At 37.9% G+C, this 24,209-nt stretch overlaps 1 protein-coding gene across 1 annotated transcript in view; it reads left to right on the top strand.

Annotated features, from left to right (window-relative positions):
- Positions 1-24,209, top strand: part of glis1a (GLIS family zinc finger 1a) — a 43,098-nt gene that overhangs the window by 14,565 nt on the left and 4,324 nt on the right. The window contains exons 2-8 of the mRNA XM_008434029.3: positions 1,583-2,628; positions 7,827-7,988; positions 11,486-11,599; positions 14,862-14,991; positions 16,697-16,853; positions 23,204-23,340; positions 23,420-23,521. Of these exons, the coding sequence (XP_008432251.2) occupies positions 1,756-2,628; positions 7,827-7,988; positions 11,486-11,599; positions 14,862-14,991; positions 16,697-16,853; positions 23,204-23,340; positions 23,420-23,521 (1,675 nt within the window). The 5' untranslated portion in view covers positions 1,583-1,755. The remainder of the gene's footprint in view (positions 1-1,582; positions 2,629-7,826; positions 7,989-11,485; positions 11,600-14,861; positions 14,992-16,696; positions 16,854-23,203; positions 23,341-23,419; positions 23,522-24,209) is intronic.

Below are 24,209 nucleotides of genomic sequence, written 5' to 3'. Positions count from 1 at the left end.
CCCCTAAAACAGCTCATTCTCAAAATATGCAGAACCGAGCAGATTAAAATCTCATTATCTAAGAATAATTTAGCAGGAAAAAATGTGATGGACATGTTTTATATAGCCCATGGACCTATTCTAACTTGTTCAAGGAAGCATAATAGGTCACCTATAAGTATCTGTTCTTTCTAGTATAAAGTTTCTACTCCACTACATTTCTATAATGTGTTGCGTAACATGTTACATTCATGTCCCACTGCGATTTTGTTTCATTAATTTGAAAGTAATCAATGACTTATTTGAGTTAACCAGTAAAAAAAGTGACTCCATGTGGCTCAACACTCTGAAAATTAAAATATTGTTCACTATTGACATTACACAGTTGGTTATACAGTGTTTTCTTAACTGTGGCAAACTGGAGTTGAAATATCTCTGAAAATGACCGGAGCCTATGAGTTAGGTGTGTCTAATGTCCTTGTTTTAGGCTGACAACTTTTACTTCAAAGTGTTTACTGCCGCTGAAATAACACATTGGTTTTGCTTTGAGTTAAATAAAAACTTTCAAAGGTAAAGTCATTCCTCTTTTTATATTCCTTAATGGATTTAACTCCATTAAGGTGCACAGAGTCCCAAGTCTAAATGTCAGCTGTGTCACAGAGGTTAAACACAATAAAAACATGCACACTATTGAGGTATTAAAGGAAATACATACGTAGACACACTTAGTGATATTCTTGTCTGTTTTTTTTGTCTGTTTATTTGTATTTTTACTTAAGTGCAGTGTTTAAGTACTGTCTCCACCACTGCTAGTCTGTAAACAAGCAGATTTCATGCAATCAAACCCCAGTGCGGTCGCTAGACGTTGTAAATAACACTTGCTGCTGAAGTCAAACTGGAAATAAGAGGCATAAAAGTCAAAGCTGCCACACCTGCTGAGTCATAACATCTCTGAAGATCCTGACTCAGCTTAGCCGACGTGGACAAATGTGTTTCTCTAGAGGATCAATCACAGCAACATCTGTTCCTTTAAGGCCGTTAGAGAAGAGTGGTGGGAAATAACTAGAAGTCTTTGTAAAATCTCCGAGTAAAATCAGAATCAGATTTATTGTGTGCAAGAAATTTGACTTTGGTTTCACACTTTCAAACTGTAGAGACAGTAAGTATCAATATATGACCTTTAGGGGGCGCCACATGGAGCAGACACACCATGCATAGGCTCTTTCTGCCTGTCTTCCTCTCCAGTTACTAGTGATTATAGGCTACTAAAGCCACAAAACCTTTTTAATAATATGTCAACTGTAAAGGAAAAAATATAAAAGCTAAAATAGTAATATTTACTTTTTTTTATTAAAGGCAGGTTGTAAAAGTGCAAATCAGATTATTTTTGTTTCAGTTCCTTGTTTTAGTTCCTTTAGTTTTCTTCTACTTGACAATTAATGCATGTTAGTGATGTAATAATCTATTGAATCTCACTTTTCCACCTCCTTTTTCAAACCGACCATCTTGTTGGATTAAAGTCATAGACCTAGATGTCAGTAAATGTCTGAGTACCAGCTGAGGCTTTTATTTGATCAATCATTTTGTGTTGCGTTTTCCACAGCGTTGGTGACAAAGCTGCAGTTTGGAGCAAATGAGACAAGATTACCTCTCTAGAAGATGCCGTCCACTCCTCAATCACCACATTTGGAGGACGCTGTGGAAGGTTTTCCCTCCAGTGGATTGCTAAGGTCGGTCTAAGGTGGTTTTGTTGGCAGGGTCTCTTGGCGGTCTGGTATGTGGCCCCCTGACCTCGGCCCTCCGGACATGCAGCTCACCCTGCCCAGCTTTGGGAGCGTGTTCGAGGATGTTGAGGAGCTTCAGGCGCCGCTGTCCTTTGGGGGTCTCCGCCAGCCGTCGCTGCATTCAGGCGGTCTGTGCTCCCTTCCCAGAACTTCGCTGGGATGTAACCCCAACTCCCTGCTCAGCTGCAAAACAGCAGGACCCCACTTAGAAAAAACTGTGGAGGATTTTGTCATTACAGGTCAAACAGAGCTAAAAACTAACACTCAGAGGGTCAGCTGCTACCCTCAGCCCTCTCTTCCCATTTCATACATGTTAACCAGTTGTGCCAAGTCTCCATCTTTTGAATCTCTGCCTTCGTCCGTTTCTCCTTCTTCATCATCTTCAATTATTACCTCACACGTGCCTTATTCTGATCACCATCAAAAAGTGCCGTCACAACAACTCAATCTACAGGACGATTACTGTTCAATTAAACAAGAACCTCCAGATGATTTCTTGCCGTGTAAAAGGGAGCCGTTTCAAATAGCCAACCAACAGGGGGAGCTGTTCCGACTTGGCCAGCTTCCTCGGGGTAACGATGCTCAGGACAGAAGCCAGTCCCCCAGCCTCAGTAGACCAGCAGGACCGGACCTCATGCTGGACCAGCAGGAGCAGTCGTGTCATTGGATCGACTGCAGCGCCACTTACAGCAGCCAGGAGGAGCTGGTGAGGCACATCGAAAAGGTGCACATCGATCAGCGTAAAGGGGAGGAGTTTGCATGTTTCTGGACCGGTTGTGTCCGACGGCACAAACCCTTCAACGCTCGCTACAAGCTGCTTATCCACATGAGGGTCCATTCTGGAGAAAAACCTAATAAATGCATGGTGAGTCTTCTTTCTTAGCCTTAAAAGTGGTCTATTGTGCTTAATTGAATAGGTTAGGATCAGTCTATGGGTTTTACCAAACATGTTCATTACATTTTTTGTACAAAATCCTTCGTAGGTAGTGAGATTTTAGTTTGGTCAGTTCTTCCCATTTTGAGCACCTTTCAGACTGAGCTGTTTTAGGGGCGTTTTGTCACTTTAAATCCAAATAACATGCTGCTGGCCACATCCCCCGACTCAGCTTATACACTCACAAATGAAAATAGCTGCAAATAGATGCGCAAATATACAACCGTACATCTTTGAAAAGCAGAAGTGGAACCCCCTGCACAACCAACAAGAACACAAAAAGTGGTTTCTGGGTGGTAAGTCAACAACAAAACACTTGCATACAGCAGCAAAACCAGCTGACAAAACGTGCTGGAGCTCCCCCAAGGTTTCAAGGTAACGGGCAGAACTCGTTACCTGGGGTTGCTAGGTAACGGCGCAAGTTTTTGAAACGGCTTAATTTCCAGACTTCAAAAAACATTAACTTATTTTCAAAAAACGGCATGGCAAACAGGAAGCAAGATGCGTATAAATAATCACAAATTATAAGACAAACCCCTTCGCCCCAAAAAACTCCAACTAAATCCTTGCTATAATACCACAGAAAATATATATATTCTCTGTTAGAATTGTCATACCAGGAACTTCTTTAGAAAATATTGGCATATTCTGTGAAATAAATATAAAAATATAGTGCCAATGTAAAAGTATTTATTCCACAGAATGTGGAATAGATTTTTGCGGGGTGATTTGGTTTGTTTTCTAAAACTCTAGCATAGATTATGTAAATGTAATACCTGTAATTTTGCCTTTATTTTACTGTTAACAACAGGTGATTTGTACGTCTCAGGGCTACAGACACATCCTGCATTCATGCATTCATTGAATAAAGCCCTGTTTCTTTCTCTCTATGCATGAGTAAGGGAAACATGGCAGAGGAAACAGTTTTGATCATCTGCATGTCTAACAGACAGTCTGATCAGTCTGACACAGAGGCGAACTGAAAGCAGGTTCAGACCAGCCAAGCCCCGCCAGGGTTTTTAAATGACCTGACGTAAAGGTCAAAATGGTGAGATTTGGTTTGGGAGTGCCTGTTTACATTCTCTTGTGAATTACTTTCAACATCAGGGCACTGTGTGACCTATAACGTCGTTAAAATGGCTCACAAAGCCATTTTAACAATCGTTTTCCCAATATATCTACATATAAAATATAAATTTTAGCAACACTAAAGAATTAATACAAACAAAAACCTAAAGAAATGGTAAAGCTTTTTGTAAATGATAAAATGTTCAATTTCTGTTGAGAAATCAATAACAGCCTGCCCCATGTATCAGGGTGCATTCACACTGGCCATGTTTAAACCACTTTAATTGAACTCTAGTCCATTTGTCTAAAAAGTCCGGTTCATTTGGGGTTGTGTGAATTCACAAATGAACTTTGACCTGCCTACAAACCTAGATCCCTGTTCAATTGAAGTGAACTCTGGCACAGTTTGAATTCATATGTGAACAGCAAGCGGACAGGAGACCACCAAAAGCAGGAAGTGAACTACAGTGCAGGGTATTCTGGGTAAATACAACCAAAACAAAAGTAAGAGTCTAAAGCTGGCGGGAGAAATGGCTTGTGATCTTTTGCCAAAGACAAAAGAGAAATCCTACAACTGCTAAAATATGACATAACTCCATGTTTGTTTACATTTTGTGAAGATAATAATCTGTGCCTTCTTCTGAGATTTTTGTGTCGTTTTCTTCAGTTGTTGTTGGTGCAGCGCCACCACAGGCAAGGAGGGGAACAGGTTTTTCAATTAGTCTGGATTTGTTTGACAGTGCCGTGTGAAAGCAAATCATATCAACTGTATCAGATGTGAAACAAAACAACCTCACAGTTACACATTCACAACTCCCTGAACAAACCAGACTTTCCAGGCAAACGAACTAGAGTTTGAATAAAGTGAACTAAACAAGGCTGGTGTGAATGCACCCTAACTTTGTGTGGATTCATGTAGTTGAAAACCTTTCTGAAACCGATCCAGTGTGTACAATATTATTTTTTTAAACAATGTGGCAGAGAGTTTTGCTTTTATAAAGACCAGGTAACGTCTATGCAAGGTCTTAGTTTGTGCTCCATACAATAAAAAACATTTTCTGTTTTCTTCTGTATGTATTTGAAAGAAAACATTATCCATGTGTAACCAGGTCCATACACGCTCTCAGTATTAATGTCAGTGTTCGGCTTCAGTATTTTAACATTTAAAAAAAGCACAGAGATGAAGAGTAAAGCAGACCGCATCATGTTTTAGAAATAGTACGTGTAAGGTTTCTGCCTCTGAGCCAACAGTGTCGTTCTTCATCAATCATGTCATCAGTCATTCTCTTCATCACATCTGCACCAGGACGACCAAATTCCCCTCTCTGAGAGCCACTCTGTTATTCCCCTCTGTCATCAGCCCAAAACTCTGATTAATAATTCATTTAAAAGGTTTCACACGCTTCCTATTTAACTGAATCACTTCATTACTGTGTCCTGCGCCACTGCCCGCTCATAAATGTATTACTCTGGATTAATATTAAATCTACATCAACACCAAAAATTATTCACCGGTCACGCTTGAGCTAAATGAATAACGTGATTTCATTTTAATCAACTGCTATGACTTGGACATGTCGGTGAAGTCACCACTGGTGCTGCAGTGGAAAATGAATGTCTCGCATGAATGTGGTCAGTGTTTATTAACGTATTCTGAATTATTTACCAGCCTGTAATGTCGGCAGGTGTTATTCAGGCTGTAAACACGAGTCCCCAAAGAGTTTTTAAATCCAAAATGTTCCTGTTATGATTTATTGGACTGCAGTGAGAATACCATAAGGGTACACCAACAGTTATCCCATTAGCAGAAAATACCTTTGAAGAAACTTTTATATTTCTGTGGCCGGAAAAGATTGCTCACACCTCTGTTAAATTTCTGTGAATTTATGCAGAATTGTTTTTGTACATGTCATTTGTTTATTTTTTCCCGTTTCTATGTCCATGCCATTAAATTAAATTATGAGACTTATTACTCTGTTATCTTGTAACGTCCATTCAAATTTATGTGGTAAGTAATAATTTGCTTACAGAAATTGAGTTTTACTTAACATTACATGTTCAGTGTTGACATTTCGCTCTAGATTTGCTACTTACACTACAGATTTTTAAGGGTAATTGTGTCAAATCAACCAGAGATTGGCAACTAAAACTCTAGATTTTATTAGAATTTAGCTTGCTGGGTTTCCTTGGATAATTTTCTTTTCTTTTAACAATTTAGCTGTAAACTGAACTTAGCTGCAAAGTCTAGTTACTTAAATTTATCTGTATGACATGGCTGTCATACAGATGTTTGTGATTTTTTAATAAATTGGCACCCAATAAGTAAACTTAATTGATTTTCTAAACATGAATACATTTAGCTTCACCTTCAAACTGTCTTTAATGTTTCTTTATAAGTCAACCTTTGACTAGTAGCATCAATCTGTATCTAGATTTATAAGGTAGAAACATGAGAAGAAGCTTCGTTAAAAAAAACAACAAAAAAACGTTTTTGTATTCAATTAAATAATTCAATGTATTCAGAAAGGCTACATTTTTAAAAGCATCAGTTGGAAGTTTAAAACATAAATTTTCTTTGTTAATTTATGCGTTAAAGTCACGTTTGTTTTTCCAGCTTTGGAGCTTCAAATCTGCAGCTTCTTGAAAGCTGGAAGTTTCTCAGGAATTCATCTGTTTACATGCGGTCTGAACTGTATTTTTATATTCAGGTGGTTTCAGGCCTTGTATTAATTAATCATCGTGATGTAGTGGGATATTTTTTTACGTAAAGACTTATTAAAATAAATGAGGTGAGTGACATTTACAGAGTCATTAGTGGGAACTAATAAAACCTGGAGCGAATGTTTGGAAGGAAAACAGTTTAGATGAAAGCCGTTCTTCCTGCCCTCAGACTCGCACCTTGAAGAGGTTTGAAGCCCATATTCCAAGAAATTACCAGTGGTTTTCAAAAGCAAATACTCTCTGCTGCTTAATTTGTCATCTTAACAAAGTTCTTCATTATAAACTTAAGTATGAAAAATTAACTGCTGAAGGGAATGTTTGCTCCTTGTCTGGATTTAGTCCAGAGGACAACCCACCACCTGTGTGTGTTTTTGGTTTATTTCACCTAATTGTGATCCATTTCCATTAAAAAGTAACTTAACTAATTGGTTCTTTTGAAATATTTACTTTTTTAAACATAAAAAGATTAAAGTTTGTTTTTATTTTACAATATAATGTCAAAGGGACGATGACATTAAGACTATAGATTAAATTGCAGTTTTATTTTATGTCACTCCTATGTAAAATTTGTTATTAGTGAGTCATACAAATTCGTTATGTGCTTTAATTTTTTATAACAAACAAAAATTATGTTTTTATGAGTTGTATGAAGAATATGATTCTGAGTCATACCAGCAGTGTTAAATATCATTCAAGGGAGTTTTACCTTGTAAGATTTAAAAAACACCAATAAATATAAAAGTTGTTGTGGTGAATACACTGGGATTCATATAATTATAGGAGGCACTACCAATTGATCCCAGAGCAGGCTTACTAGCAGATTGCTGATCTCAGTTTATGTAATGATGCAAACATTAATACAGCATGGAAAATAATAACCTCTCAACAATTTTCTTACTCTGTTTACATTGTTTTTAGAATCAATTGTAAATCTTATTAAATCAACTCACAAAAACTGCAAATAATATTTTCTAAAAGTTTTCCATCTTATCAAACTGTCTAGCTTCACAAATAGATCAAATCTGAAGAAACATTTGGAGTCAATCTGACAGATCAAATCCCACCAGGTGGTGCTAAGCAGAGAACTGCGACATGAACAGGAGGTCCGCCACAACTTTGTTTATTTCTCATTTCTGAGTGACTTTAAATTTTAGGGAATAAAACTCTTCATCATAAAATTACAAGAGCACAGTTCAAGTTGTTTTCCTGGAAGCAATCAAAACACATGAAGCGCAAAAACAGTTTTTCTCTCTGATTTGTAATTGCGCAATGTTATTGTACTCAACTGAGTATTGTCCATTTTTTTCCTTCCCTTCATCTTTTTTTTTTTTTGGTTTTAGTTCGAAGGCTGCTCCAAGGCATTTTCACGTCTGGAGAACCTGAAGATCCACTTGCGGAGCCACACAGGAGAAAAACCGTACATCTGCCAACACCCAGGCTGCATGAAGGCCTTCAGCAACTCCAGTGACCGAGCCAAACACCAGCGCACCCATCTGGACACGGTCAGTCAGCACATGCACAAATGTTTTTTTACATATTTGTTATGAGACAGATAATCTGAAAAGATCAATTTCCTTCACCTCTTCGCTGAACTACTGCTGTCGTCTGAAGAAATGCATCTCTCCCGGTCAGAAACAACCAATCAGAGCCAAGAGGCGGGTCTTAATGCTGTCAGCCAACCTCGTGAATGAGCTGCTAAATGTGCTATTGGCAAAAAACCATCTTATCATTGCAGGAAAACGGCTATGCTAGCTGCAGCGTAACAGAGAGTAATGGGATTATAATGAGAAAGGATTATAATGGTTTTGGGTTTTTTATTAGTGTTTGGTTTTATCTCGTTGTGACTTTTTGTTTGTCTTATTTAGTTAGTTTTAATTTTGTTTTTCAAATTCAAAAACACTTCACTGATCCCAAAGGATCAATGAACTCACATTAAGTCATTATTGAGTGTGTTTGCTTTTTATCAGTAGTAGTGGTTTTAGTTTTTTTTAATGTTTTGGTTAATTTTTAGGTGCAGAATTTAAAAAAGCCAAATTATTATATTGTGATTATGTATACATTTGGTAATGAATACTCATAACAGAAGATACAATAAAAATTTTTTATTACTGTTGAAAAACAATAATTAATTATAAACTGATTTATTATAAACTGATTTATTATTATCTGTTTATAATAAACTTATTATAATAAATCAGTTTATAAGTGCCATAAACTGATTTTGTGGGGGAAGGGTGATTATTTAAGGCTAGTAAATAGATTCATAAACACAAAAATGAAGAATATAATATCTATAATTTGAATATATTTTACTTACTTTTTGCAAAGGCACAATATAGTTCCAATTAGTTATGATTTTTCCTCATCGATTTCCGTTTTTATTTATTTCAGTTAACAAAAATGTTTTCACAATTTCAGTTTCGGTTATTTTGTCATTTTAGTTAACTATAATAAACTTGGTGAGCAGCGCCACACGTAGAGTGATTGACAGCGCTAAGACCCGCCTCCTGGCTCTGACTGGTTGGAAAAGCAAACTTTTTTCACAGATTGTCACATCATAGTGATCGTCATAGTATCAACAAATACATAAAAAATATTTTTAATAAAAATAAATATCACAACAAAAAGGAAACGATTATATAAACTTTACCATGTAAATCAGTGGTCCCCAAACTACGGCCCGCGGGCCAGATCCGGCCCGCCTCCACATTTGGTCCGGCCTCCTGAACAATACCAGAGAGCATTCAGATTTTTTTTCATATATTGTATTTTCCGGTTTATATGTGGATTTTTCTTCAACCACCAGGGGGATCTTTAGCAGGAAGTGTGTCCTGTAAACTGTGGGTGTTTTGTATTGCATGGCATATTGCTGCCATCTGTTGGAACTGCTTGACTGCTTACGGTTGTTTGCTAGTGGTAGAGCTTGTTATGAACGCCGCATTCCAGGTTGAATTCTTCGAAGCAATGCCTGTAAGTAGCAGCTTATACTTCAAAACGAGCCTTTATGTTAACATATGAGAAATTCATATGCAAAAGCTACTTTCCCTCAATGGAATATATACTAGTCAGTCCCAGTGACCGTTTCACTAACGGTTTTTGCCCATGTGCTTTCTGGGTAAAAATCAATCGAGAACCCCCCCTTCCGACTCTGGCCCCCCACCAGAAAAGGGAATAGTTATGTGGCCCTCACAGGAAAAGGTTTGGGGACCACTGATGTAAATGATAGTAAGCTGTAGTTTTTTGGCTTTAATGTTTTACATGTAACTTTATTTTACGGCTACATATATTTTCCAAATGATAATTGAATTAGTTGAGAGCGCATTTCCAAGACACACATATAAATCCGGTTTAATTTAAAGAGCCGCTGCGCCTCTCGCTTCCCGTCTCCGCCTGATATACGGTCTCAGCTCAGTGGAAACGTTGCTCTGCAGACTTTCTGTGGATTTACTCCCAAAGCCCGCAGTTATTTTTACTCCTGCTGACAAGCAATGAGGATTTAGCTGTAATCCAGCGAATCAGAGCTCTTATTACACGGATGAGATGTCGCGCTCTGTTGTTGTTACAGCAGGACCAGAAAGCTGGTCTCTCCCTCTTGTGGTTTCACGCTGGCTAATGGCGGTTTTTGGTTGCGTCACAAATCAAGAATCAGACACTTCTGGCGCCATTTTGGAGGCCCAGCAGAGGAATGTCTGCATGTAAGTAATTGTTGAATATAAGAATAACAACCTTTTTTTTTTAAACTTTAAGTTTAATAAAATAACTTAAATTGTGCTGGGGTAATTTTATGATAAAGGAATTTTTATTCCCCATAATTTAGAGACGCTCAGAAACGTAAAGTAAACAAACGACTGGCGCTCATAAAGTCAGAGAAATTTGGATTATTCAAACTCGTCTTCCTTAGATTTTTGGTGCTTCCATATCATTTTAAAGCTGTAATTATTCTCTATGTTTTCCACATTTAAAGTAAAATCAGCTGACATGTAAACATTGTTGTTAATTATGGGTTTTTTTCACTTGTTATGTTTTGTTCTCATCAATTAATTTGACAACATTCAGTCGTTTTAAGTAAAATAGGAATACGAACAGGGCTTTACTCATCCATTTTGAGTAGAAAATAATGAAAAAGTATAATAATTTCACTTCAACTCATCTTCTAATCAGATGAAGAGAATGTAAAGTTTGTTTTTTTATCTATCAGTTTTATTTGTGTTGCCTTGAATTTATATTTAAAAACAACACAAGCATTTTTAGTATCTGAAAACAGAAAGATGTGAATTATTTAAATGTTAGTAATATGAAATGTTGCTATAAAGCAAGACGTTTGTAGTGATATTTGGTTTTAAAACTTGTTTGGTTTAGATGTGTGACTTATAGAAAGTTTTACTGCATCAAGAATAAAATAATGACTGAATATGAAAGTTTTATTTTTAATGTTTGATTATTTTTTCTATTTTATTACATTTTTTTCTGCTTACATTTGTTTTTCATGAATTTATTCATTTTATTTTGTTTCATTCATACACTGATATTGTGATATGACATATTATTCAGCCATATATGTGAATAAATGTAAATTTCTGCTGGATTTTAAATTATTTAAGTTGTTTGTCCATTTACAAACATAACAGAGTTTCTTTATGATTTAGTAATTTTTATTGTTCCCTAAACACTAATTTCTGCTTTTTTTACTTCTTATAAACACAAATGAAGCTTTAAAATGCTCATATAAATGTTTGTTTCTGAATCCTCCTCTTGCTTTTCTCCCTTTAAGCTTTCAGATGAAAGGTAAATACGCTGCACAGCATTTCCTTTTTCTGAGCAGTCTGCACAAACTTCTCCATATTCATCCTAAATCTTTATGTGAGATGTGTTGATGAGGCTCAGCTGGATATTCTTTAATCTATAATGCTGTTAATAATCAAAACTACAACATAAAGTAGCCTGTAAATCAGTTTTGTTGCAGTTTTCTGATTTTTCCTTGTCGTGTTTTTGTTGACAGAAACCGTACGCCTGTCAGATCCCCGGATGCACCAAGCGCTACACCGATCCCAGTTCGTTAAGGAAACACGTTAAAGCTCACTCTGCCAAGGGCCTGCAGGAGAGAGAGGTCAAGGTACGCGAAGTCGCCCCACATCACTCCCCTGATCTTCAGCATGGGAAACACACAATATATCTGAAACGGAAATCAGCTTAGAAGAGGCACAAAAATCACCCATTCACTTATCCATCCATCCATCCATCCATCCATCCATCCATCCATCCATCCATCCATCCATCCATCCATCCATCCATCCATCCATCCACCCACCCACCCACCCACTTATTTCTCTGTTCATCCATCAACATTTTAAGATTATTGCTCATAAATCATAAAAACAAATATCTTTTTAATTTTTAAAGTTTTAATGTTTTTATTGGTCTCTGTTTGAAGCCATCAGACAGGAAAGTGGGTAAAGAGAGAGAGGAGGATGGATGTGCAGTAAAGGTCATCAGGTCGAGTCTTGGGCCTGTGACGGCCGAGTTCAGGCCTGAGGTTGAGCTTTAGTCCTGCACCGCCGCCGCGCCCCTGGCAAATATTCGTTTTTATGTAACTTTCAAACAAAGCCAAGAGGCTCCAGGTCTGAGTCTCTGTCGTGCTGAGGAGATGGAGATCAGCAACACGAGGAAAACATGTTTATTATTCAGTAGGATGAAATAAAACAAAACTATTACCCAAACTCTCTGGAAGTCGGAATAGTGGGCCTATTGTTCTGCGTTATCTGGGCTTTGTTTGTTTTCCGTGGACCATGAGTGACACTGCGTTTGGTGCGTTTTCAGATGCCTTATTGGTTTAAACAGAACAACATGTGCTTCAGTGTTATGACAAAGCCAACACACCCTGCGCTGCAGTAAACCCTCTGGGGCTAAATAAAACTTTGAAACACACACTTCATAAACATTCACTTTGAAAACTCCCCACGGTTACAATATTCTTAAAGCTTATGTGACCGAGCTATTGAAGCTTGTATCTTCATAAACATTGATTTGGGCGCATTTTCTCCGCTGATTATACATGCTTAGGTCTTTGGCAGTCGCTGAGAGCTTCCTCTGTCAGTTAAACGTCTCAGAAAGTCCTCAGGGATGTTCTGTTAACGGACGATAATAAAGTAAATTGTCCCGCTTTTATTTTATTCAAACATCTTGGACCGACTTGCCTGACAGGATTTCTGGATTCTGTTCCTCATGAGGACGAAGCACAACACGAAACGAGAACCAGGCCTCGTATACGTGGAAAAATGAACAGTAGAACATGAAAATAAATGTGCTTTCTATTGATCTACTGTATGTAATCAAAGTCGGTCCCTTTCAGTTGGAGCTGCTTGGGAACTGCGCGGCCGAAACACACAAATTAGACGCTCCAGTTTTTACATGCACTTTTTTCTGCTGTTGCTGCACATCTGTTTTTCTGTTCTGCTCCGATATTGTAAATAGCCTGCTGTCTTTTTAATGGTCAATACACATGCACATAAAATTTATTTTAAAAAGTCATTACGCTCTGTTGCACATCCATTGGATTGAGTAGAATATCTCAGTTTCTGATAAGTGCGGAGTGTTTCTTATGTATTTTATGTATAATAGTACTACTAGTTTTTTTTTAATATATATATATATTGATAATACATTTTGACCTTTTGTGTGAATCTACTTGTCTTTATGCTGCTAATGCACCTGAATTTCTCCACTATTAGGCAGTAAAAGTATTCATACTTTATACTTTTACACATTTTGCCAAGTTGCAACTTTAAAGGAGACCTATTACTTTTCCTTGAACAAGTTAGGATAAGTTTATGGGCTAAATAAAACATGTTTATTGAATATTTTGGATAAAGTAATTATTAGATAATGAGATTTTAGTCTGGTCAGTCCTGCCTATAGACCTCCTTTCAGAACGAGCTGTTTTAGGGACTCTGTCTCTTTAAATTCAAATGAGCTGCTGCTGGCCCCGCCCCCTAACTCAATGTTTACACTTCAGCGCTTCATGGGTCAGATCTGGGGCAATAATGATTGACTATAATAAGGAAACTTTTCAAATATCATTTCTAAAGATAGAAACTATCAGTGGTTCAAGACCCAATCAGGACAGCAACCAACAATTATTTTAGTAAATGATTATTCCATCACTTATTCTAGCCAATAACCGATTAATCAGCTCAGAAAATATGCCACATTCTGCAGACTTGTGACGGCCGAGTTCAGGACTAAGGTCGAGCATAACTGCCTATGCTTATTTTATACAAAATTAGAAACAAATGCAATTAAACACAATTCATTTTAAAATAATAAAATATTTTATTGCCTAAAATACAACAGTGGAGCATTTCTTCAGTGTTCGCTTGATCATTTGCTAGAAATTATGCTAAAAAATGATAAAACAAAAATACTTCTAACATCAATATGTGGAAAAACTCAACCCTTTCTGCTCAACCTAATGTCAGTACACTGTACAGAGCCGATCTGTTTTTTGGATTAGCTGATTAAAAATGTGATTAAAAAAGGTGCTTAATAGTTTTGGGTTTTATTTTTCACTTGAATGTAAAATGCATATAAGTTTCAGGGCTGGACAGTAAATCAGAAACAATGCATACTGAGATAGACACGTGATCAAAAATCACTAGATAATATTAATACGAAGGAAAGTTGGTGGAATCAACTGACTCTCTCGCTCTTTGGTTACCTAGCAACTCATTCTGTGGTTGCCTAGTAACGGCCTGCTGAGTAACCGCAGCTGCAGTTTCTGGTTCTGCCTCTTTGCCTCATAACTGTCTATAAATAAACAACAACGATGTGGAGTGAAAACTGTGGATGAAAGAGGAAAGGTGACGCCACCAGTTTGGCAATATTTTAAATATTTAAAGATATATAATCAATAATGATCAATATCAACTGATTTGAAATGCTTATTTTGTGGTTTTTCAGCCATATTGTCCAGCTCTAGTGTGTTGTTTTTGTGCAGTTTTGGCCGAATTGAATGTGTTGTTCTTTCTTCAAATGGCCTTTTTAAGAGTCCGTATACTCCAGTTAACAATTTACCAATAACTAAATTAGTTGATGATTATTTCAATAAATGATTGGACACAATTAATCTGATTGATTCCGAATGTTAATATGTCACGTTTTCGTATTTTTCCATGTAAAAATATGTTTAAGAAAACAAGCATAATCTTCCTTTTACATGGAATCCCAATAAAATACTCTGACACTTGTGGTTATAACGTGAGAGAAGTGGGAAAGCACTGTTTGGCAAAGCGCCGTAATTACTCTCATTCCTTCACATGCAACATAAGAGCGCAGCTCCGTCGTTAAGGCCGAACATCTGTATTGTGTCTTACTCGCAGGCTCATGTGCATACCGTGTTGGAATCGGACATTTTGAGTGACTGCTTGGCGAGGCAGCATCTCCACAGCTCGGCCTGCTCCCACCAGCGGGAAAACAGCTCGCCTCTACCAGCCTTGGATGACTTCACAGGTACGAAACAGTAGCAAGCGTCTGTGTTTACCCTCCAACAAAGAGATGTTGTAACCGCTCAAACACCTGGGCTGTTTCTCCCATCGCCTCATTCGCTCCTTTTCCGCTCCCTCCCGCCTCATTCCTGCTACCATAGCTCATCGCGCCGGTGTTTACCTTGTCCAATTACCGGGCGCTGAACGCAGGCGGGCGAGCGAGTGAGCGGGCCCTCCCTCACTCCGACCGCTCTTCCAGCTCCTCCAACACCAGGTTTTGCGCCAAGCTCTATTTTTTCCCTCCTTCAATGGCTGAACGTGGATCAAGAAGCTGTCAGGGATACTGAGGCTGACTTGGCACAGGAAAGGAGAGTGTGTCCAGGAGAGCTGTCCATGTCTATTACTTCAGACTACTTGCAGTTTTACTCCGAGGACTTTGAGGGAAAAGCCTCAAACGGCACACAGCGAGCTATGTTTATTCAGGGCAAAACAAGCGTGTCAGTGTTTAATTCTGAAACAATCCCAGGAGGACTTTGTCCTTATCAGAAGTGGACAAACAGAGTCAGAAACCTTTCTTCTCAATACACTATGTATGCTTTTTGCTGGCTTCATAAACTGTGCATGAACTCAAAATGTTTAGGATCCAGTTTATGACATGTAAACATGAAAAAAAAAGATGTTTTTGTGTTAACATTATCTGCACAGGTGGCTCTGAAGCCTTCAGGCTGCTTCTTTTTTCAAAATAGTTTATTTCCTTGATCTTCAGCAGAAATCTTGGTTGTGCAAACCGTATACTGTTTGCGTTTACATTATGTCCAATTACATCTGATCGGTTTTCATTATTCTATCTGCTGACATAAGCTGTTTTTTAAAGGGATTTGCTGATGTGACATTGTGATGTGGTTAATGACAGCGTATCTGAGAGCTAACAGAAATACTGACATAGCTATAGCAGTTAGCAGTTATTTGTTAGTATTGTTGTAACATTACAGAAATGCTATTTTTAGATGATATAGTTAGCAGTTATTAATAATGTAGTTACCATTGTTAAGGTAAAAACACAGCTAACAGAAGCATTTAACTGTTAGCTGTTAGAAAAGTTGAAAGCTAATACAAATACTGCTTTAGCTAAAGCAGCTAGCAGTTTTTTGTTAGAGTTGTTGTCACCATAACTGTTAGCCTGTTTCAAAGCTAACTCCAGTATATTTAATGGTCAGTAATTAACTGTTAATAGCTAGCATAGTTGAAAGTCAGCAGTTATTTGCTAACATTGATGAAACATAACATAAATACTATTATTAGATGAGTTAGTTAGCTGTAAGCGTCTTTGAAAGTTAACAGAAAAGCAGTTTTTTGTTAATGTAGCTTAGTGGGTAAGTTTTAGCTAGTGGACAAAGGTCAAAGCAGCACAAATTTAACCATAAGCATTAAAAGCCACCTGTAATATTCCTTCTAGCTAAAGTTAGAAGTTGTTTGCTTGCATTTTTGAAACCTAACTTACAAGAATTGATTATGAACTTATAATTAAATAATGGATTAATCCATTACCCGACAGCTTACAGAAGTAGTCAGACTGGAGGATATGATTTAGTTTTAAGTCTCCAGCTCAATGTTTTTAAAGCATAACTAGATTTCCATCAACAGTTTTAACCCAAATCCAAGCCTAGAATCCAGTTTTCTTTGTGTTCGGTTTTAGTACGCCTCTAAAAATACCTGCGGCTCTGTTTCAGGTGTGTACTCAAACCGAAGCTCGTCTCACAGCAGCAGGAACCCAGAGCTGATGCCCCCATCTGCAGATAGCCGCTCCCGTTACCCCGGCCTGGAGGGCAACTTTGATGCCAACAGTCCCGTATCTTCACTGACCAGCCTGGGAACAATGAGGGACGGGTGAGCGTAACATCAAAAACTATTCTTACCCTTTTAAAGATGCTGGACATTTCATTTGTTTGCAGTGATAGATGTCATTTGTTTTTTACTGCTGCTGCTTTTCTGGGTTTAAGCCTCTTGGATGACATGGTGATCGTCACAATATTTAAATTTTTTACTACTGTTATCTCAGATTTTTCCCAGGAAAACAGAGCACTTTAATTACATCTAATCATGCGCCCAGAGGCAGGCTTAAATCTTCAAAAAGCAAAGAGAAAACATGGTTTACCTCTTATCCCTTGTGGTGTCTGGCAAAGTTTGAAGTAGCTGGGATTTCTTCTGCAAACCTAAGACGACTGAGCCGAATTGGATTTTGTTTTGGCATTGGGCATGCAGAGGTATTTTATGCTAAAGCTAAAAATAGCTCCTCTGTGTGTCTGCACTAAAAGCAGCTCATTGTCCTGAATCTATCCCCCAAAACTGGACGCTTGAGCCAAACGCCTGCCATGTATGTGGGATGCAGAAGAATAGACAGAGTAATAAACTTTCACCTCGCTTCTTTTTTCTAAACCTCTACGCAACTTTCAGTTTAGTTCCTGGAGATTACGGCCTCAAAACCTTCAAAGCTTTGCATGTAAATCTACTTTTATTGCCGATATATTATTAGTCATGGCTGTTTGTTGGGAAATAACAGGAGTTCCCAAACTTTTCCATGCTATGGATCCCCAAACAGTATTAGCTTCTGACCAACAAACTCACTAACAATGCTGCAAGATATGTTAAGAAAAGTATTTTTACTCATTATTTAATCATTTTTACATCCATTTAGCTCTAATACTGCTAAACAATTTTAATTTTAATTAGGCATGGGGTATTTTTCTCATTGTAAATTTGACTATGCTAGCTGGAGAAGCAAAGTAGCTCGATAAATCTGACTGGGAGCCAATTGGAAACATGAACATTTAAAGAAATTGTTTATATTTTGTGATGATTGAAAAACAGACTATTGTCTTTTTTATTTTTCTTTCATTCTGAGGCCCTGCTATCGCCCCCTGGTGGTGCCCACTTTGAAAAACACCAACCTAAGTATTACAAAATCCTGATATTTTCTGATTTCATGCAGTTTTTCAGCTGATTTCTGATGTTACTTTGGAGTTTCTTCGACAAACTTGTTTATGGCTAGATAATAAGATAAATTAAAAATAAAAACAGCTAAATTTATCACATTTACAGTCACAAATGTCTCTGTTAACAAGTGTTTGAACTTTCCTAAAGCTCAACATCTACGTCACTCCATAAAATTAAATTTATACATTTGAGAAAAGTTTATTTTCCACTTGAGCAATAACATGTTGTACTGTCTGGGTATTTTTGTATGAAGCCAGAAAGTATTTGTTCATTATTTGGACACTTTTAAAACGGTAACAGATCCAAGAAGCCCAAGGCCCGCGTCTTAAAAAGTAACAAGTTAGTGAGTTCATGAAGTCCTACGTCATTTACCATCCTCACGGGCCTTTTTATTTGTATACAGACTTTCCTGAGCTCTTTTAATATTTTCTGTCCTGCCAAGAAAGAAACAACAAGGTGCATTTCTTGGACATAATATTAATAAATCAAGTTGGCAGAGCTGAAGCCAAAATAAATATGGAATCTGGTTGGGTGTAGTTAGAGGTAACAGATATACGGTTAATGACAACAAACGGCTTTGTGTATTAAAAGCTAATTATCCCCTCAAAAATGTCAGTTTTTGCCTTTTTGTCACAATTAAATGATTCAAATAAAAAAATGCTCCAATAGAATGACAACCAGAATAAATATAAAATGTGCTCTCCGAATTATGATTTAATTAGTGGGAGAAAAAAAGTATTTATTACTTGTCGGGTGGCGCATTAGGGCCTTACAATAAAATGAAAATGAAATAATGAGAATAAAGTCATAAAAATGTCATGAAAGGTTTTATTACTCCTCATCATAATTTAATAAAGTCATAAAATTACAAGAATAAATTCATGCGCGTGTGAAGTCAAAATAATACAAGAATAAAGTCACAATTTCAAGAATAAAGTCATAATAATATGAGAACAAAGTAATAAAATTATGTAAAGTTGTACGAGAATAAAGTCGAAATGACAAAGAAATAAAATTGAGAATAAAATCAATATTACTAGAATAAAGTCAAAATAATGAGAAATAAGGAATAAAATTATAAGAATAAAGTAAATATTCCAAGAATTGTCGCACGAGTCTGAAGTCGAAATATAAGAATAAAGTCGTAACAACCGGCCAAACCCAACAGCAGACAAGCGTTTGTTTTTCCTCCAGATAACTTAGCGACACATTAAAAACAGGTGAAGGTAAATCTGCGTAGCTCCGACATCATCGCGCCGTGACCTCAGCCCCAGGTTTGCTCTGGCGGGCCGAGCCACTGCGGCCTCCTTTAACACTCTCCGGGTTCAGCGGCGGCGCCGTTTGTGATGCGCCGTGTTTGTGTGTTTTGCGGTGGAGAGGAAAAAAGCGAGGGATGGAGGGGGCGACCAGGTCGGCCTCCACACAGAAACACTGTTATACGACTCTGAGGAAAGAGAAGAAGACAAAGTTTACTTTGCAGAAGCTCAAAGTGACACAAGACTAAGTTTGACACATTTGCATGTTTTTCTGTTTGCTCAACTAAAACACAGAATCAGTTTTCTTAGGCTCTTCGCTGCTTGTTTCACTTCACCGCCGTCATGTTTGACATGTTTGTGAGCATTTGTTGCTCACGTTACTTTATTTCAGTGTGGAAGCCTTTCATATTTTTTCTTCGCTGTTAATTCACACAAACATTTCCAACCGTACTTCTTTGAAAAGCAGAAGTAGAGACTCCTGTACAACTAACCAACAAAACTCGCACAAACAGCGGTAAAACCAGCTGACCAAATGTACTTGAGCTCTGCTTCAGTTGCTAGGTAACGGGTGGAACTTTCCTTGGGTTGCTAGGTAACTGCGCAGGTTTTTGAAAAGGTTCACTTTCTAGACACCAAAAAAAAACATGAGCTTATTGCCGAAATACAACATGACAAACAGGAAGCAGGCTATTTATTACTCTTTGAGTTCTGGCACCTGTAGTTTAAACGCAAGCAGGAGTACAAATAATCACAATAATCAGAAAGTTGTGATTAAATCCTTGATATAAAACCAGAGAAAATCTGCAGCAAGTCGTTTCTGGATGGTAAGTCAACAGCAAAACTCAGTGGTAAAGCCAGCTGACCAAATGTGGTGGAGCTCTGCTCGGGTTGCTAGGTAACGGGGCTGGTCTTGGCAGAGGTTGCTAGGTAACGGTGCAGTGCCTATCAAATGTGATGTAACAATCAGGTTTTTGAAACAGGTAATTTTCCAAACACCAAAAAACATTAAACTCATTTTTTTAAAGTTCTTTAGCTGTTTTAGAAGCAGTTAAAAACAAAATGGAAGTATAAAAACGTGCAAGCTGTTACTTTTACCTGATGGGTCCCCTTTAAGTTTGTGAAGAACAACTGTAGGGGGACAAATACTTTTTTACTGCAGCAATATTTGTCATGTTAAATCTTGAAAACATTTTGTTTTATTTTCCAGTTAAATTTTTTTTAAATTTGATTAAAGTGGACAGCATATTGAGCCCATTATTCACTCCCAAGTGTTACCTTTCAAAAGTTGTAACTAAGTCAGTATGAGCCACTAGAGACAAAGTGTTGCCCACTCCTCTTCTAGATGCACAGCGTTTACTGCAGCTGGCTCCAGTTAAAGGCAGAAAAAAGCGCAGCAAGAGGGTGGTTAGCTGGTAATATATGATCAGAGGAGCCGTTTCCCTGAGGTTCTGCTGACAGCCATGCGAGGCCGGCGCGTCAGAGCGGCCGCGCAGCGACGCATCAGCCCAACGCGGCTGAAACATCTCAGCTATGCTGCTGCAGCGCTGCAGGAATGTAAGCTGTGGAGCAGACTTTTATAGCCAAGGTCAGCGCTGAAGTTTCAGGGGCCACTGAGGGGAATGTGTTGGATTTTTGGGGCTTAGAGTCATCGCAGCACATTTAACAGTCCCACTATATCAAAGCCTACTTTGTTTACATAATCGTATACAAAGCCTGGTCTTTATTACCTCAAGAAACCACAGCCATCTGTGATTTATATCAGTTTGGGTTTCAGAAAGTCCTTCTGATTAATTTGGGCTTTTATTGGGTTTCTCCACTGAAAGCAGAGTTTGTTAAATTAAACGTAATAGCATTTGACATGGGAAATCCATAATAAAGGGTTCTGGGTTTGATAAATGGTAGATATGAAAAGAAATATCCAAACATTTTCTCTTTTTTTGCAGCTGGTCAGATGCAAATATTGACTGCGTTTGGGCCAGAGGCCATCTGTGTGTTTGACAAAGCCCAGCTTGTTTATGAAGCCCACTAAAACCCTCCAAGGCCACTCTGCTCCCCGGGGATGAATCTGCTACAGTACATCATCCCGGAGAGAAACGCAGAGAGAGGGCGCTCTTTGAAGAGACGGGAGTGAAATACCAGAGCCAGGAGGGGGGATTCAGCTGCGTATCTCCTTTGAGATATCCAGCTGCCTTCTTCGTTCTTGTCGAACCGGCTGCATTGACTCATTTGTTTCCATGTTGAGTCAGAGTGTTTGCGCACAGTCAGCACATTCCTGCTCCGCAGCAACGGATACAGCTCTGCTCAAATCATCAAGGGGTGTCTACATTACACTCTCTGAGGTGGAAAACACTTTTTACATACTGCACTGTGTGTAGGTTAAAAGTCCTGACGAAAAAAAGATGATTAATGGCTTTCTGCGTCATTTAAAGTCCCAGGTTGGTTTAGTTTGAGCAGCGCATTTCAGTTCAACTCCACTCTCGGAAAGAAAATCTTGAATGAATAAATGTATCCGTTGCTGTTTTTCCTTTTCTCTCACTCTTGCCCTTTACATCAAACTAATTTTAATATGTAACTTAGAAATACGAAACGCAATTTTCAAGTGAAAATTTCATAAAAGAGAAAAACGTTATCCAGACCAACAAGCAAACAATAAAAATAATAAAGGCCCCTTATGCCTAATAACGGATTTAGGGCTGTTGTAAACAATCATTTCAATAATCTATTGATCATTCTGACAATCAAATAACAGAATAAAGAAAAGTAGTAGCTACTTAATACACCATATCAGGGTCAATGTAGATAGTGAGAAAATGAGTATCTCAGAAGTTTTCTAGAGAAAAAAGTATGTTTCTGAGTTTGAAAGTCACAAATTTTCTAGAAAAAAATGCAGGAATTTTGATATTTTAAAAAAAATTCTAGAAAAATAAACATGAAAATTTTCTAGTTTGAAAAGTCAAAAATGTGCTAAAAAATATTTTGAAATTTCAATGATTTTGTCTGGGAAGTTTGCAACTTTTCATAAATTTCCACATTGTTTCAACAACAACCAGATGTTCACTATATAAAGAGATCTATGTTATGTTTCATGAGGTAAATGTTATTATGAGCGACTTGGATGGGAACATTAGCCCTAGCTACAGTGAAGCTAAAGCTAAGCTAACCTACAGATAAGCTAAGTTTATTTACCCTGAAAAGTAATTTAACTACCAGATGTTTAAGTTTAAATAAATGGTTAAGTTTTTCTTAATTAGGTTTTGTGCAGTTATGAAAAACTCTTTGTGTATCAGGTGAGATAACCCTGGAGATAAATTTCAGATTAGCTACCAACCTAAGCTAATCCAAAGCTATAAGGAGGTTGTGTTTACCTTTCAGAGAAAGTTATTTTCAAATTAATCAGATATTTTGGCTTTAAAGCATTGAACATCATTATAAAGCAACTCAAGCAACAGCTATATAATGAATTTCTTTTATGCCTTATGTAATGTTACAGCCAGCAGGCAGGTAGCAACACATGAATATGCTTGAATTTATCCTCAAATTACAAATACCAGCTAAATTTCTGCTAAACCCCCCCACTATTTTGTTTCCATTAAATAGGAAAGACAATTATTAATATGCTTGTGTAAACAACATGCTGCGCCATCATACGCCCACTTCTTCCTGTTGCGCCAGTGGCAACGTCTGGTCATCGAACATGTAACTCGTGATACGGACAAAAGTGTTTTCATTGCAGTTTTGCGAAATAACCTGAAATAAACAATAATTTTGATATAGCCAAAAAAGTACTGGCATGTTTCTGTAAAGCAATTTTACTTTCAAGATGTCAAATTGTACAACAATGGCTACTGTCATGGCGGTATGTTTAGGTTCCCGTACCTAACTACATCAACTCTGACTAGCTTTCCGGTCCTTTACCGTGGCGACGGCGCGTCGCGGACCAATGTGAACATTTATATTTTTAATAATGTAAACATTGTTTTTCACCAGGCACAGATCGACGCCGATGTTTGAGTCAGCGGACCTCCGGCCAGCGAGCTCCTCCTCAGAAAGATGCAACATTCAGCTGCAAGGTTTCCAGAAAACCTACAGCCACCAGCAGCCAGTGTTCCTGCAGCAGCAACCAGGTAATGACAACTTCCTCACCTTCACGCAGCGTGTTCAGCTCCGGAGTAACACTTTGGTTTGCTGCTCTGGTCCTCCAAGAATGTGTCTATCAGGAGGGAAAACTGGTTCCACCAATCAGCAACGGAGGCTTTGAAACGCCTGGTGGCTACTTCACGAACCCATCAGCCTCTCACACTGCAGGTAGGATGTCAAATAATCTGACAACTTCACAGCTTTTTGTTTTCAGCAATTAGGACAGATTAAACTAACTACTATGTTGACTAAAAGCCTCTCCACAGAGGATCACCTAGTTCATAGCATCATGTTATGGACTTAAGGCTGTTGCAATTAGTAATAAATCAATTAATCGCATGATAAATTGGAGCAACCTCAATAATTTCCATTTGATAAATCGTGCAAATGAAAATTTATCTTTTTTTTCTTTTCTCTTTTTCTAACAAAATTGGATAACAAAAGTCCAAACTCTGGTGCTTTGGTCTCAACTAGACCCTTTTTTTTGTTGTTTTATTTATTTTGGATATTTAAAATATCTCTTCCGGAGGTGTTGTGTCAGTTGCTACGGCAACGGGTCGGCGTGTAGAATAATGCCGAGACATACGAGGAAAAGCCGAAAATGTCTTCTTCAGAGGTTTTGTGTCATCTCCTTTAGTGGTTCTTGGTGTAGCGCCCCCACAGACGAGGAGGGGAACAGCTATTTCACTCAGTTTGGATCGTTTGATACAGTGCAGCGTGAAAGCGAACCACAGCAGCTGAAAATGTAACAAATGTTGCAATTCTGGTCCCCAAGCGAACAGAGTCTACCGGGCTATCAGGTGTGAAAGCACACTAAGAGAAAACACAAACAAATCTGAGTTTCCTGTTCTGCTTC

This window comes from Poecilia reticulata, chromosome 17, assembly GCF_904066995.2.
Source record: "Poecilia reticulata chromosome 17, P_reticulata-male-v2, whole genome shotgun sequence".
Taxonomy (NCBI): domain Eukaryota; kingdom Metazoa; phylum Chordata; class Actinopteri; order Cyprinodontiformes; family Poeciliidae; genus Poecilia; species Poecilia reticulata.
This window is presented reverse-complemented; position numbering and strand designations above follow the sequence as displayed.